At 32.0% G+C, this 17,599-nt stretch overlaps 2 protein-coding genes across 2 annotated transcripts in view; one reads left to right on the top strand and one right to left on the bottom strand.

The window, feature by feature from the left end:
* The window catches only part of LOC145306744 (OCIA domain-containing protein 1-like), a 369,294-nt gene that overhangs the window by 281,948 nt on the left and 69,747 nt on the right, over positions 1-17,599 (bottom strand). The window lies entirely within an intron of this gene.
* Positions 12,326-14,869, top strand: LOC145307082 (uncharacterized). The gene is made up of 4 exons (XM_080149419.1): positions 12,326-12,462; positions 13,246-13,316; positions 13,855-13,938; positions 14,296-14,869. Exons 1-4 carry the CDS (start codon positions 12,333-12,335, stop codon positions 14,347-14,349), a joined length of 339 nt encoding a protein of 112 aa, XP_080005545.1. The 5' UTR covers positions 12,326-12,332; the 3' UTR covers positions 14,350-14,869.

Raw genomic sequence — 17,599 nt, forward strand, 5'->3', positions numbered from 1 at the left:
GTTATTTAAGGATTTTTCTGGCTAGGATTATTATTTTTAAAATGAATCTGCATCTTTGTTCTACTTTTCAAGACAAATTCGGTTAGATGAGAGCATTGGTGAAAATTTAATTTTTTTTCATTTCAGTAGATTACTATACCATTTTCAAAACAAAACAAAAATCATTGGCTTTAGTGATTTCTAAATTGATAGAATGGTTTAGAAATGTATTCTCTTATATACATCATCATAAAAACGCAATAAATTACAGAATAAAAATCATACTAGAATTTCCATTATAATTATATTGTAATGAATTTTCCTATTACGGTATAATTTTTTAATACATTATTGTTTCAAATACAATAAAGACATTATTGAATGCTAGCTTTTCAAATTTTAGGCTCATCATGGTCATGGGTGGCAATTTTATGACTGGTTTGTGATATTCCACACTACTATGCTCTGTGTAAGATACAAGGTAATTATACAGATACTTATAAGAACAAGTTCCTAGGTAATAAATACCTACCTTAAATACAAAATATACTCAACTTTTTTGCACAACTAATTTTTAAGGCATAATTTGTGGAAATAATCTTATAAATATTTGAAACATAAATGTCCCATAACAGGTTTTCCAAATATAAAAAGCATATATAATCTATTTCTATTCATAATTAGTATTTAAAAAACTCATTTCTCTTGAATGACCCGGTATATTATGCTGATGTCGTTTGGGTGAGTTGCACCTGGACTGAACAGTCAACTTGTCAATCAAGGCCAGACTCTTGGTCCTTCACCTCATACCTGTAGTACAGTACATTACAGACAACCAACTCTCTGTGATGCACGACCTTTGTCTGAGAAGTCCTAACTGTGCATGGTAACAAGTTGCGCCTGTTTTGGGCCAAGGCATTCCCCCCACTCTAACTATTTACGTCGCGCATTTGACATAGTAGCAGTGGGAACCATTTTTAACGTCTTTAGTTTTGACGCGGTGTCGGACCGAGATTCGAACCTAACACCTTCCCAACGACAAGCGAATGCGCTACATGTTGAGCCATGGTCGCGGGTGACCCGGTATATTAACAAAATAAGCTGCACAAACTTTTTAGTCCTCTAGCTCAACTAGGAGATGCCTAAATATGAGTCAGATAAGGTGCTTTTCCACCCCCCCCCCCTCATCCCCGGATCAATAAAGAACTCATATGTAAATGTTTTAAACTTTTAGGATATATTTTTAAAAGCAAAGCTTTTTTAATATTAGGTTTGGACCTTTGGTCTGTCCGTAACAGAAAGCTTTCTGTTAATTTAGGCATGTTAGAATTGTCCTATCGATTTCAAAATTTGCATGGTGATTCCTGTAGTTGTTAGGTATGATTTAGAAAGCGTATCAACTCTATAATAGTTACCAGAATTCAGTTTGTCCATTTTATACATGTTAATTTTTAGCAAAATCTTTATGCGATAAAATTAATATTATTTTGGAATACTGATTCCTAGGTCAACAAAGTACTCTGTTATAAGTGAAGCATCTATATAATAAAGTCCTAAAAACATACGTATATCCTTAGATATTATCCTGTATTTAAACAGTTTTTTTTTAACAAATTTACTTCCAATTTTGTTGTGACTTTTAAAAATTCATATTCTGATTATTCAGTTCTGTACAAGTGTTAATGTTTGTTTATCCTACTGTTTTGGAGCTTTGCTTTTATGGATGTTGTCATCGTTATTTGCATTAAAATTTAGATACATGATTAATATAATGTAAATATTCTACACTAAAAAGACTTTGATAATTTCAATCTTTTTTACTTTTTAGCTAATTTTTGCTAATCATGGCTAAATGAATTGAATGATGATGACCTTGGTAATGATATGTTCAATGGAGAAAATATTTTTTTGTAAACTTTTTGATTTTTAAAATTATTGAAAAAATAAACTGTTTTTGGCTTCATATTTTGACTTACACTATATATTTTAAGAATTAGGATGTTTTTCTGTCTTATTGTCTGAACTTTAGGATTTTTATGATTACTAAAAGGATTTTTAGGAAGCTTAATATAGATCTTGAGATAGTTTTATGCTACTGTGGTAAATAATATCTCTGTCCATATGGTATTAATGAATATTTATAGAATTATAAATAAGTAGGAGGGCAGCAGCTTGGAATAAGTAAGCTGCTAGACTCTAGGTGCTGCCTGGTTGTAAAATCACAGATCCTTAATAAAGCCAATATACAACCTAATATAATATCTGGAGAGTTGTGACTAGGTGCTGCCTGGTTGTAATATCATATAACATTAATAAAGTCAATATACATTCAACTATACTGTTTATCTTAATAGTTATAATACTGCAAATAAAACATAATCTGCTTTTAATTCAATAAACTGATTTAGTCCTAAAAGGGAATTCAATTGTATTTTTTTATTCATTTTATCATAGCTACTCTATTAATTTTTAACTAGGTTATATATATATATATACATCACTTTTTATTTGTAAGATTTGAGAAGGTTTTAGGCTATTTTTCTGCGCCTTTCTTACCATAAAAAAGTTTTTGTATACAGAGCCATACATGCCAGGTGTGCGACTACTAGTATATAATATGAAGTAAAATGAGGTTTGATTATTATATATACTCCATAAGAAGCAAGAACTTTTAAATTAGTTAAATATTTTGTTATACTGGAATATTATTGGAAGGTTAAAGGATTCATGTTATGTTGAACAAGGTTTTGTGATTTTTTTCTAGACTTTTTTTGGAAAAGCATGCTGTACTGAATTTTTTGGTTATTCTGTATAAATCTTTAAAATGAAGTGAAATATCTCAGGGCCAATTTATGCATAATTAGAAATCCTTAAAATAAAGTGGACATACTAAAATAAATAGAAAGAATATATCAACAAGTATAAAACCTCAAAACCTTTCTAAAAATAATGATTTTTTTTTGTTAAAAGTAGAGAGCTATACCTTACTGACTTTTTAAATCTAGTGATTATACATAACTATGAGTTTAAAATGGAACTTTCAATTACTGTTGGAGAAATATAATTACTAGTATATCTTTGATACCTATTATTATCTGCTGGAATAAAACCTGTTTTCTGCCACACTTAAAAATCATGTATAGCATCGTATAACAGACAATTTTCTACAAAAAAAATATAAAAAAACATACAATTAATACCAGTTTTGTTAGCTAACAAACTGTCTATAATACTTGATATAGAAAACTGAATTTGTTTGAAGATTTTTTTGTGTCTTTTTTATCAATTCTGTCCGTCTGTTTATTCAGATGGAATGATTCTAATGTACCTGGAAAATATATAAAGATTTTATTTTAACAAGGATGACAACATCCATAGAAGCGAAGATCTTAAATGCAAAACACGAACATAAACACTTTTAGAATGTCAGAACTTAATAAGCAGAATATTAATGCATAAGTATAGACGAAATTGTAAGTAAATTTGTTGCAAAACTGCTTAAATACATTATACTGTTTATGGACTTACTTTAGGACTTGATTATAGAGATGCTTTGCTTATAACATTATACCTTGTTGTAATAGGAATCATGTTCCAAAAATCAGATTAATCGGATAATTTTAAGCAGAATATTAATGCATAAGTATAGACAAAATTGTAAGTAAAGTTGCAAAACTGCTTAAATACATGGTACTGTTTAGGGACATATTTACATTCTAGGACGTGATTATAGAGATTCTTCGCTGATAACATTATACCTTGTTAGGCGTCAGTGTTCCAAAAAACATGTGAATTGGATAATTTTAACATACAATCATTTGGACACCATGGAAACTGTCCCAATTTTTTATATAACTTTTGCGGAACATGTTCCAGTTACGTCATATTTTTCTTTCCCGAAAAAGAGAAGGGGGAAAGAAAAAAAAGGAAAGGGGGAAGAAAAAAGAGATGGGAGAAAAGGGGGTTTTCCCCATCTCTTTTGAAGAGATTTTCTTCCCCCCTTCCCTTTTTCGGGAAAGAAAAATATGACGTAACTGGAACATTTTCCGCAAAAGTTATACAAAATTGGGACAGTTTCCATGGTGTCAATCATTTGTTGTCAAAAAAGCAAAAAAATACCAAGTTTTAAATGGACCTGTTTTTATTAACGAAAAGAGCTAACTGACGGTCAGATGGACGGACCAATCTTGATTATAGAAACACTGCTGTGTGAGTATTTCATATAAAACTCAATTTGTTGATCTGACTATCTAATAATCTATAATATATTTAGAAATTAAATATTTTTGAGAAAAAAAAATCTTCCAAACTATTTGTAAAAAATCTTTGAAATATTTTAGTATCTCAGAAAATTAAACTTAGAAGGTTATTCTGTTATAAAATGTGTTACTTCATAAAATACTTTCTTTTTTGTTTTCAAAACTTTTTTATACAGGTAAAATATAATAATTGGTGTATTTCCTCAAATAGTCTAGTCGAGACAATTGATAGATTTTTAAAGAGAGAGAGAGACCAATGAGCTGTTAATAGCACTAGTTCCCAAAGTTTATCATAACATTTTCTTATTTCTTGACTTAATAACTTTGAGGACTTGAGTGAATTTTGATTTGTTGGTTTATTAAGTTAAGTGTCCAAACGTAATAAACCAATTAAATTTTTTCTATTTTTAAGTTACTTAAAACTGTCATATAGATACAGATTTTGACTAATAACAATAATATTTGCCTATTTTACAAATTTTTACACTTTTGGGACACCCTGTGCATGTTTTTGAAAAATGATGATTTTTGCCCATTTTTGGGAGGAAGGAGTCGTTTTAAGGCCATAGACTATTTCTTCATTATTGTAGAACTTTTCAAGATACATCATTTGTTATTTATGCAAAAAGCGCAAAAACCGAACCGTTTTGCCGTTATTCACTGCCAAAGGCGGAATTTTTTACGTTTTTTGCCGTTTCCGAGGATTTAATGCGCATTTTAGGTAGGAAGACGTTGATTTTTTCAAGATAACTGTGAAATACTTTTATTTAGGCATTTTATTTTACTAAATTTCATGTGAAGTAAAAATTTTTGTATGTCCAACCAATTTTTGTCAAAAGAAATTTCAAATGCACATGGTTTATGTTTCTTTTATTACTTATGTTATAGCAATTATTTATATTATATACACTTCATTTTCTTGTTTTAACAATTGAAATCCATCTCGACGAAAAACGGTTAACTGCACAAAAAATTTGACTTAATATGAATTTTAGAAAATTTAATTTCCTAAATAAAAGTATTTCAGAGTAATCTTGAAAAATCAACGTCTTCTTACCTAAAATGTGCATTAAATCCTCGGGAACGGCAAAAACGTAAAAAATTCCACCTTTGGCAGTGAATAACGGCAAAACGGTTCGGTTTTTGCGCTTTTTGCATAAATAACAAATGATGTATCTTGAAAAGTTCTACAATAATGAAGACATAGTCTATGGCCTTAAAACGACTCCTTCCTCCCAAAAATGGGCAAAAATCATCATTTTTCAAAAACATGCACAGGGTGTCCCAAAAGTGTAAAAATTTGTAAAATAGGCAAATATTATTGTTATTAGTCAAAATCTGTATCTATATGACAGTTTTAAGTAACTTAAAAATAGAAAAAAAATTTAAAAAAAAACATAAAATTTTTTTCTCTTTTTTTGAAAATACAGGGTGTCCAAAAAATAGGAAAATATTGATCTGGTCAGAAAACACTATGGCCAAACATACTAAGACACATATTAGAGTAATTTGAAAAAAAATAGCCAATTTGGACCAAGTTTTAGCTCTACAGACACAAAAATCACATTTACAGGGTGTTCCAAAATGAAATTTGACAACCTTATAGGCCCGGGTCCTCCGAACCATAATATACCACATATGCCCACAGATAAAACACAGGATTTAAGCCCAAAAAAATGATTTTTTTCGGACAGGTATTTTGGGTATTACGCTAGATATCCAAAATACACTTTTTGTTGGACACCCTGTAAAATTAGAGTTTTGGCCAAAATAGCATTATGTGCACTTTTTACATGAATAAACGATCATTTTGGTGTATAAAATGTATAGGTTGGATGTAAGATTGATGAAAAAATTAATTTTTAAAATTGTGAAAAAATGGGTGTTTTTTAAAGTTTTGTTACCTACCTCCATAGATAGCTAGATATCTAGACATCCAGGGACTCAGAAACTTTTTTTTGGCCATCCAGCATCCTTGAATTACCCAACAGACCAAAATATAGAGTATTAACAAAATCGGAGAGGTAGTGCAGAAAAGTGGTACATTTGGCAAATAATGCATCATACATATTAAGTGAATATTATTGTTCTACTACTGTTTTTAAGCCTTAAAACTCACACCTTTAGCACAACCTACCTCCTCCTTTGTAAAGATTGTATTTGATATAATTTTTAGTAAAAAATCACGCAACCTTTATCAAAATAAGATATTTACATAAGAGTTATTGGACGTTTGGGTGTCATGTACAGTAAGATATATAAGTTTTCCGGAATTTTAAAGTTAGGGGGAGATTTGAAATCTGCATCAAATTTTGAGGATTTTTTATAAAATTATTTTTTCTATAATTCTTTATCTAAAAGCGGAAATGCAATTTTAGTTAATTAATTTTGGCATCTGTGATTGGTGGATTTAAAAAATCTGCGCTATGATTGGATGGCGTACATCATTCAACCAATTAGAGCGCAGGTAGTTTAAAATCCACCTATCCTATTAGTCAAAATTAATTAACTTAAAATGCATTTCCGCTTTTAGATAAAGAATTATACAAAAAACGAATTTTATAAAAAATCTTTAAAATTTGATGCAGATTTCAAATCTCCCCCTAACATTAAAATTCCGGAAAACTTATATATCTTAATGTACAGCATCCCCGCCCGTATGAGGTAAAATCATATGATCAAAAACCAAGTATTATCAATACAATACAACAGACAGACATTCGAATATGTAGAATAGATGATTGTAGTCAAGTCAGATACAACAACTTATTTCTACATAATTCCAATATAATATTAATTTATTCAATTACATTCCAATCTATTGGTTTGAGGGCCAGGTCCATATATCAACATACAATTTTTCTGTTCATCTGTTTTTTTTTAAATAATGATTCCTAGGACAACAATGTACTATACTATATTCAAAGTATCTCTATAATAAAATTCTAAAAATTAAAGTATGTCCTTTTAAAGAATTCTTTATTTACGCAATTTTGCCACAAATTTGTTTATAATTTTGTTTAGACTTATTATGCTTATTAAGATCTGATTAAGTGATGATGCTCATTTATCCTTTTCTTATGATATAAGAGCTTCTCTTATATAAAAAAAAACTTTTCCATGTAAAGAAGCTATCTGATCTTTGTTCATATTTACAATAGTCTTCTTTCAAACAAATGAAAGAAAAATCCATAAAAATAGGAAAGGACGTACTATTACATTTTATATGTATTTTAGATTTCAATTATATTTACTTTTAGTCAAACTATTTTAATTAAAAGTGGAATGAAAAGAAATGCAGACAAACAAACTTATGTAATAACACTTACAGAAATACAGCCTTCTACGCATTAGAGTATTTAAAACATTAGAGGGAGAAAGGGTTAAATAAGGGTTAAATATCTCCCCATCGCACCCACCTTGTGCAGCAACCTTCCTATTGGGTAATTGAAAATTAACCAATGGTCTCGTTTATATTAACACAACCAAGTAGCAGAAAATAATTTAGAAACAGACTGAAAATGTCTTTGAAAAAGGAAGGGAGGTAGTTGTCTTTTTATACATCTACGCCATGTACTTGACCTAACCTAACCTAAAGCTATAAACAATCAAACAAAAACTACATCCCTCCCTTTATTTTTAATTTATTTTATAAATATAGTCATAGGGTTTCAGAGCTTAATTGAGTGAAAGCACCCGCTACTGCTAAGAAAAGCTGATGAGGTAAAAAATTGAATAACTTGTCTCCCATTGTCCTTACTCTGTAATTGCAATCCAACATAAATGATCGACAGATCAGAAACTTTCAGGACAGAACAATAATGAAATATTTTGTGTGTGAAAATCCTGCTTGAATTATCCCTCCAGTCATTTAGCGGCCATTAACTACTCCCTACACACAAAAAAGATTAGTTAGAAGGAGCAAATTCTGTCGGAGGTTTCCCTCACTGTAAATAACAAGCAAAAAAGGCTTCCTCCCCTGATTTTAAATATATAAATATAAAAGGCATTACAACTACCCCCCCCCCCACTCATCCACCTTTTTTCAATCTACTTCAATAATATGGAAGGAAGATTGTTAGGCACTTGAAGGGAAAATACCTTTTGTTAAATCTAAATTTCTAAAATTCAAATGTTAGAAGCAAAAATGTGTAATATTTGTTAAAAATAATACATAATGTCAAATCTAAACCAATATGCTACCTTGTGGCACTCCACTATCAAACTCTAATAGCTACCAATATGCTACCTTGTGGCACTCCACTATCAAACTCTAATAGTTACTAATATGCTACCTTGTGGCACTCCACTATCAAACTCTAATAGTGACTAATATGCTACCTTGTGGTACTCCACTATCAAACTCTAATAGTGACTAATATGCTACCTTGTGGCACTCCACTATCAAACTCTAATAGCTACCAATATGCTACCTTATGGCACTCCACTATCAAACTCTAATAGCTACCAATATGCTACCTTGTGGCACTCCAATATCAAACTCTAATAGCTACCAATATGCATAATCTATTAATATTTATTTTAAAAAGCTTTTAGATTAAAACATACCAATAGAGAGATTAAAAATCAAAAAGGATTAATCTTGTCATATTTTAATGTAATATTATTTTCTAAACAGATATTTTATAAATACAAATTTAACAAGGATGACAACATCCATAAAAGCTAAGCACTGAACTGTAGGACAAACGGACATTAACACTTATATAGTGTAAGAACTGAATAATCAGAATATAAATGTTGAAGCAAAATTGTAAGTATATTATAGAAAAGCTACGCTTTTAAAAACAGGTGAAATTTTGACAAATCTGAAGGCTGCTATTTATATTTTGTCAAGTTTACATCCACTATAGAAACATTATATTTTAGGAATTCTTTTATAGCAAACCTACTCTTCTATTACTTGAGATATGAAAACTAAACTTTTAAAAACAAGGATGACACATCCATAAAAGCAAAGCTCTAAAACGGTAAAACAAACGAACATTAAATTTTGTTATATTTTACTTATGTTTTATAGCAAACCTACTTTTCTATAACTTGAAACATGAAATCTCAACTTATTTTCAAATATTTCAATTTAAAACCCAAGCAAGGATAGCAACAGTGTTTTTGGGTATAGCCCCCTTCGTGACATAGCATTTTGACATAGCTTTTCTCCTATTTCTATTTCTATCCCTGCAAGAAAATCACCTAACCTAAAATAATCTATCAAAAGCTACAGTGAAAATATGACGAAACGCCCCTTAAGAGGTGATGCCATGAAAGGTATTATACCCATGTTTTCTATTTATTGGGAGAAACAATAGAATTATAAATAAAATAAAAAAAATAATTAAATATGTATAAGATTGTTGAAGCCAATTTCAGATTCCATATAGATCCTAATCCTCCAGACCTGCAAGAAATTTAAAACGGCTCCTCCAACTGCAATTTTTGACTAAGATACTTAAAAATTGTCTACATAACATGTTATTTTTTGGTAAAGATTCGCCGCTGCAAACCATTTAGATCTGCGGCAGTTACAAGCCGCGGCTACCTCAAACAACACCCGCCACTGAAAACTCAAGTTTTGAAAATTTGTACATTTGTAAGTTAAAGGTTGTTAAATTCCGTATGTAAGAAAGGAACCCCCAGAAAAAACTTTATACCTTAAGCAATAAAACGAGCCAAGAATGCACCCCCTTCTTCTATTATTTTTTGGTAAAGATTCGCCGCTGCAAACCATTTAGATCTGCGGCAGTTACAAGCCGCGGCTACCTCAAACAACACCCGCCACTGAAAACTCAAGTTTTGAAAATTTGTACATTTGTAAGTTAAAGGTTGTGAAATTCCGTATGTAAGAAAGGAACCCCCAGAAAAAACTTTATACCTTTAGCAATAAAACGAGCCAAGAATGCACCCCCTTCTTCTATTATCTTAGCTCCTATTAGGGCTAGAGTGCTATAGAATATCTTGCATGTCCCCTGTTTGATAAAGAACTTCCGACTATATGTCAGTAAAAGTTTCGCTTCCTTTACCTTTTTATTCATATAGCATATAAGTAAAATTTAACTCGTTTATAGCATATTTAATTATTTTACATAAAATATTTAAATAAAATGATAAAATGTAAAATAAACAAATAATTCTATATTTATTATTAATTATTTTAATATGTAAATTAATTATTAATAGAGTAAAGTAGCTCAATATTACGAATGTTCTTCAACAAATCTGATAAGTCATTTTAAATGAGGCTAAGCCAATCCTTGCAACCTTTTTTGGGGGGGAGGGGATAAACCCCCACTAAACAAAATCATAAAGTGACAAAGGCACCCACAGAATTTTTGGAATTATGTTAGACTAAACTACTTCAATCCTCCCCCCCTCCTTTTAAAAAGAGTTTACCACAAAAATTTTTGTTTTATGAGAGGGGGATGGGTGAGTTTTATCACTGAACATTTATTCTATAGTTTAATATTCTATAAATAGTTTACTATGTACGTTTATTTATCCATGCATGATTGTGGTGCTTTGCTAGGTTATCAAGTTGTTTGTCCTCCTTGTTATTTTATTTATAATCTGGCCTAAATAACACCGGAAATGAATAAAAGGATTTATATGAAACAAAAGGATCAGGTGCAGTTCACAGTAAAATGTTTCAAAAATTATGTGAACAAAATTTCAACCGGCAAAAGAAGGTCTAAAAATAACTTAGTAATGAACATTTATCTAGCAGTACAAATTAATACCCTAAAGATATATTTTAATGCATCATTTTTGTCATTAAGCTTTCATTGGAATTTTACTATTCCAGATTATCTATAGGTCTTCTAATGTTGCTTTATAGCTGTGTGAAGGTATAAGATGCTCTTTAAGTCGTTTGGCAGCTAGCAGCTTTCAAGTTTATAGATTTATGTAGATAATTGTTCACAGGAACATTTTATTGTGAACTAGACTCGATCCAAACAAAACAATAAAAATATTATATTCAAAAGGACAATGTAATAAACAAGTCCAAAAAAGGATTATTATTTTGTTAAGTGCTTTTTTATATTACTAAAACGTTCCTTTATTCTATATCTATAATACAAAGTATAACAATGTCTGTCTGTTTGTTTGTTTGTAGTGAAGGATCTCACTAACCGCTGAACCAATCGGGTTCTCCTTTATAACTATTTTCTTGGGGGGTGGGACACCCCCAACCCCCCCAAAAATGAAAGTACCTCCCCCCACCAAAAAAATTTGTTTTTTCTTTTTAAAACTAAAATTAAAATAGCAAGGTCGACTACCCCCCCCCCACCTTCAATTTTTTCCTTCAATTTTTCTTTTAAATCTAAAATACAAAAAAAATGGTTTGAGCAAACCTCTTGGGGCAAAGCCCCTAGAGGCTAGGGGCGAAGCCGCTAGTTTTAATATAAAATACTATTAAATTCTATCGGCTGCATCCCATTATTTGCTATTTTTAAAGGGAGTTTTTAGAAAAAAGCTTAAATTCATCCCTGCCCCATGGTTACATACAAAATATAATCAATTCTTGGTAGTTTTGACAATGCTAGTTTAAATAACTGATCAAGATTTTAATAAAAGAACAAAAAGTTTGAGAAAGCATGTTATTGTTTATTGTTGCTTAAGTGTTTATTTTTTTATTAGCTTCTCTATAACTCACTTTCTCCTTGGCAAGAAAGATACATGTTTTCCTATTTATACAAAGTTGTATTGTTTGTCAATTAAGATATGGATTCTACTTTCTCCTACAGGAATACAGGGTCCCATTAAAGGATAGAGGCGCAGCCGTTAATTAAAGATAAAAAGTATTTTTAATTTTTCAGGGGAAAATGAGATTTATACTGCCAACAAAGAACAATATTTTAAGCGAAGCAACTCTATAATCAAGTCCTAAAAATGTAAGTATGTCTGTCCATAAACATTATCCTGAATCAAGCGTCGGTTGGTCCGTTTGTCCGATATCGATAGCTTTTATTCATTAATTTAGGTATTGACGAAACCTGCTACATTGTTTTCTTTCCATGATAATTATTTTTCTTTGCCATTGTTTTTGAAAAAAAATAACTTTATATTTTTATTCAGATGAAAGCTGTTATCCTGCTGTTCCTTGTTGGAGCCGCCCTGGCTGCCCCCGGCGGTTATACCGGTATCGGCGGAGTCTACAAGAACATGAAGACGAGCCATGACGTCATGAGCCACGCCATGAAAGCTAGTAAGTGCCCCTAGAAGAGCTAGAAGGTGTCATGCGTGACGTCATAAAAATAGTATATTATCTATTTCTTTTTTACGGATTTCTTTTCCCACCTTTCCTCTCATGCCTCCGTTTTAGACATATTTTTATGACGTCACACATGACACTTTCCATCAGTTCGTACCCTTAATATTAAAACCGCAGCTTCTCTATAACTAGGATCTGCCGTACGTCAACTTGTTACTCTTCCCGACTTAATAAAGAGAACTGAGGTGGATTCTTAAAAAAAAAATTTGCCCCACTAATCGCTTAGTGGGGCAAATTTGTTTTCGTGAAAAATCCTCCAAAATCACATAAAAAATCTACAAAAATTAAATAAAATCTTATATTCATAACCCTTCTATGATTTTGTTTATTTTTTGTAGATTTTTAATGTGATTTTGGTGGATTTATCACAAAAACAATTTTGCCCCACTAAGCGATTAGTGGGGAAAACTTTTTTTAAGAATCCACCTCAGACTTTATTTTTTTTATTTACTGGATAATTTTAGAAATACATATTTTATATTATATTAACTAGAACTTGAAATATATTTCGGATAAAGTAGACTTTTTCCTTTTAAATTGGGTTGAGAAAGATTTGTTTTTTTTATATATTTAATATTCGGGAATTTTCATATCTAAAAACTTTCACTTTATATTTTTTAATATTCGTTAGTCGGTCTGATTTGGTAGTTTGTTAATGAAATGAAACAAACCTTTATTTGCTGTTAAATTTTATTCAAAAATATTTTTTTTCTTCAGGCCAGATGGCTCTGAACCTGTTTGAGGACGAGTCTTTGACTATCGATGATGAGGACAGAAGAGTAAGACAGGTATGTTAATATGGATTTATTTATAAGGCAGGGAGGGGACATTGGGCTGTTTATTACTAGTCCCCAAAGTCTTGTAATAACGATTTCTTATTCGTTGGCTTATCAACTATGGGGACTATTTTTAGATTTTGATTGGTTGAACCGTTTAACAACTAAGTGTAATCTACATGTAATTTTGTGTATCGTCATTGGGGATGTTCTTCAATTTATCGGCCATTGTCTTATCCCTTGATAATTCTGATAAATTATAGAGAAGATTCACCAGCCAGCCCCAACCTGTTGTTGAATTGAACAGACCCAGCAGAGATGATCAGGCTAGCCAGGTAAAAAAAAAATCTATATATGTTAAGATCAGCTATTTATCAGATGGGATAAGTTATATATTTTTTTTTCGATTTCTCTTGTGAGCTATATTGACCTATGAAAAGTATGTAAGGAGAACCATATTGGTTCAAAAGGTTAGCAAGATCTTTTGTTACACACAAACAGACAGGGATCCTGTTACTTTATTATAATGCTAACTGTACTTGTTATTTAGGTTTATGTTCCTTCTTTCTTCACCAGCCAGCCCCGACCTGTTGTTGAACTGAACAGACCCAGCAGAGATGCTCAGGCTAGCCAGGTAAAAAAAAAATTCTTAAACTGTGAAGAAACTCAATGTCTTGTCTTGGTGAAAGAAATTTTTTAGCTGTGAGATGCTTGTCAATTCACCTATTCAAAGACACTTATGGGACTCTTGAGTGAATTAGTAGAAACCTAGAGGGATGTAACCAACCCCATAAATGTAAAAATATACCCCTTTTGTTGTCGGTAATTCACCCCCATTACACCCCCCTCGATTTTGGTTTATGGGGTGGTGTCAAAATCTTCACCCCGTTAGCAAAACACTTTGAACACTACTTATATAAAGTCTTTAATGCAGATTTGACAAATAAATTTTTGAAAAACTGTTTTTGATCAATTGTTTTTATATTTTCAGTACTACGACCTGCCCCTGTACTACCAGGAGTATGCTCCCAGACAACAGCAATAATTCTCTCATCTTGACCAAGCTCATCCCAGCTCATTTTTTGGACTAATTGTCATATAAGTTTTTACCATGCTACTTACAAAATCTATCCCCCCCCCCTTCCTTCAAACCTTCCTCTTCCTACCTGTCTTACTCTATCTAACCACCCCTTTTCTTTTCCTCTCCTTTTGTAAATATCCCTTCTTATTTCCCTGCCTTGTCTAGCAATGGCGGCCATGTTGTTGCTTTGAATGTGACATGTGGCCACAATTTTTCTTTCCAATTACTTTCTTCTCCTTTCATGAGTTCTACAACAACTTCCATTGTCTTCCCACATTTTTGCCAGAACCAATCCTGTGCTCTCAATGAATGTTATCAGCTGATTTCAATCAATCAATCAAAATAAACAGCTGTTGCTCATAGAGATAGATACAGAGTTGGTTCTACTATGTCCTTCTACTCCTATATTTCAAAATAAAATTGTTTGTTTGTTCGATTGTTAATTTATTTTTTATTTATTCTTCAATAAATGATTTTCATAGGAGCCAATTGTTATTCATTTTAAAGTTCCTGAAAAGCATTTACAAGACCTAATTAAATGAATATATACAAATAAGATATGTAATCTCTTTAAGTTCGAAAATACTAAATCGTTTACACATATTCGCACAAGTATGTAAAAAATATAAAACATATCCATTTCTTTACTGAAATTTGCCATTTCTACTATTATGTAGAAATTAAACAAAATAAATGCCAAAAAACCAACTACAAAATGGCCTACTGCATTATAAAAAACGCCTAATTGTTGATTTGAATTTATTTTGTCTAATAACTTAATGAAAAGAGTTTTTATGTGCTACTTTGGTAATGAGTAAACCTAAAAGTGCATTTTAATCAATGATAGTGTTGAAAAAAGTTATAACTTGTTTTATAGTTTTTGATCACTAATTTTATATACATTTATCTGATATGTATATCAAAATCAAAAAGAACTATTTTCTTTAGATTTTCATACTTTGCAAAAATGTCTTGGTTACTTTTTGCACTTTATTGACTCTTAAAAGGATTCTATATCTGATTTTTTACATTTAGGATGATAGATTTTCTGCCAATTATTGTGTTTACACCAAGAAATAACATATTTTTTGTTCCTATACCTTTTTTTATCATAAATTGTGAGAAACTGCTTTTTTCATATATAAGGTGAAAAAAGTAACACTAAAGAAAATTGGGCGTTATCCTCTTAGAAATTTTTTTTTCAATTTTTTTCAATTTTGTACCCCCCCCCCCCCCCCCCGACTAACGTCGAACAACTATTTTAGGTTAGGTTAGGTTTTAGGCTAGGGAGCCGAGCGCTGCGGCTAGGCAGGCAAGGGGGCCGAGCGCTGCGGCTAGGCAGGCAAGGGAGCCGAGCGCTGCGGCTAGTCAGGCAAGGGGGCCGAGCGCTGCAACTAGGCAGGTTAGAAAGCCGAGCACTGCGGCTAGGCAGGCAAGGGGGCCGAGCGCTGCGGCTAGGCAGGCAAGGGAGCCGAGCGCTGCGGCTAGTCAGGCAAGGGGGCTAAGCGCTGCGGCTAGGCAGGCAAGGGGGCCGAGCACTGCGGCTAGGCAGGCAAGGGGGCCGAGCGCTGCGGCTAGGCAGGCAAGGGAGCCGAGCACTGCGGCTAGTCAGGCAAGGGGGCCGAGCGCTGCGGCTAGGCAGGTTAGAAAGCCGAGCGCTGCGGCCAGAGTTCATAGTTCGCTGTCGGGAGGGGGGGGGGGGGGTACTCAAATTTTCAATATTGAAAAAAAAATTTCTAAGAGGATAATACCAAAAATTGTTTTGCCTTAAGTATGTTCCAAACTTATAGATAAACACATTTCATAAAAAGATTTTTTTCTAAATAAGTCATTTAAGGCATGAAATTAATTTTGCAAATTAACATTGCAGATTTTTGCAAATAACTTGCAAATATGATTTCTGCGGATTTTCTAATTTTCATAGGCGTTTTCTATATAAATTCCTCTTTCCAAAAATACCTCACTTGTCAAGTTTGAATAAAAAATCTTTGTGGTCAAGATTCCATAACTGTGAACCGTGATTCCAGACAATTCAATCCGTAACGGCGGTTTCTTTTTTTTTGGGGGGGGGGGGAGAAAGGGGGGAGGTTAGGACAATTTTAAAAATTTAAGAAATGGGAGAACACGATCCTTCAGTTTTTGAGAAAATACCCAGGCTTACAAACTGGTAATAATTGATGATTTATATTTCAATACTTATGGAAAATTGTCTTTAAATACAATGCTAAATGTGGTTTTTCAGTATAGCTGAGAGACCAAACGGATACAAATTAGTTTTGAAACCATATTGGAAATCATTTGAAAAGATTAACCCTAGAGTATACCCTAATAATGGACCCGAGACCGACGCTCAACATATAGCTCATACGCTTGTTGTCGGGGAGGTGAATGTTTGAATCTTGGCTAAAACCGTTTCTAAACTAAGGACATTTAATTGATTCATACTGCTTCTATGTTAGGTGCGCAACATTAATAGTTAGAGCAGCGTAAATGCCTTGTCAAAAAACAGGCTCAACTCATCTTGCACTGTTAGGTTTTCAAAGCAAAGGTCAAAGAGATGGTTGACTGATGTATGTTACTTAACCTGATACCCCGGGTGTTTGGACAGAAAAGGAAACATTACGCTCCCCTTAGGCTTAATAGATTAGAAAAAAAACTTGTTATCTTCAATTTTTAAATTTATTTTAAAAACAAGTGAAAGGGGGGGTATTTAAAAGCTTGCTAAAATTTTTTAGGAAACCCATTTTCTTTGTCTACCCTTTTATACATATATATATACATATATTTGTAATAAAAAAAGTGACAGCTTACCTTGGAAGACGAGTCAAGCACACAAATCCCCCACCCCATCTTTATTTAAAAAATGGTAGATTTTGCTTGTTTCATTGCTTAATTCATTAAAAATTAATAGGGATAGTGAGAAAAGAAACTTTCCTCTCTTTATTTTCTACTTTTATCAAAAAAATTAATAGGTGAGAGTGTTTCTGTGCTCAATAGGAACTTTGAGAGAAAATCTCTAAATTCTGCTCTCTTTGACAAACATACATATATTGTACATATATGTCTGTAAAATAAGTCAGCTGTGGTCTCCATCTAAAGTCTAGTCCAGAAAAGTTACCCCCCCCCCCCCTTTGAAGAGAGAAAGGATGGGTAGGTGTTTTTTCTTTTCCTTATCTATAATTTCTGTTTTCTTCTGATATTTATCTCACTGTAG

This window comes from Acartia tonsa, chromosome 15 (assembly GCF_053477335.1).
Source record: "Acartia tonsa isolate MP-2025a chromosome 15, ASM5347733v1, whole genome shotgun sequence".
Classification (NCBI taxonomy): Eukaryota; Metazoa; Arthropoda; class Copepoda; order Calanoida; family Acartiidae; genus Acartia; species Acartia tonsa.

Bases quoted from the DNA above. Each gene is read 5' to 3' on its own strand.
- LOC145307082 (XM_080149419.1), top strand. From the start codon at position 12,333: ATGAAAGCTGTTATCCTGCTGTTCCTTGTTGGAGCCGCCCTGGCTGCC. The intron at 13,317-13,854 runs GTATGTTAATAT...CTTGTTATTTAG, and splicing joins AGGACAGAAGAGTAAGACAG to GTTTATGTTCCTTCTTTCTT. The intron at 13,939-14,295 runs GTAAAAAAAAAA...TTATATTTTCAG, and splicing joins GAGATGCTCAGGCTAGCCAG to TACTACGACCTGCCCCTGTA.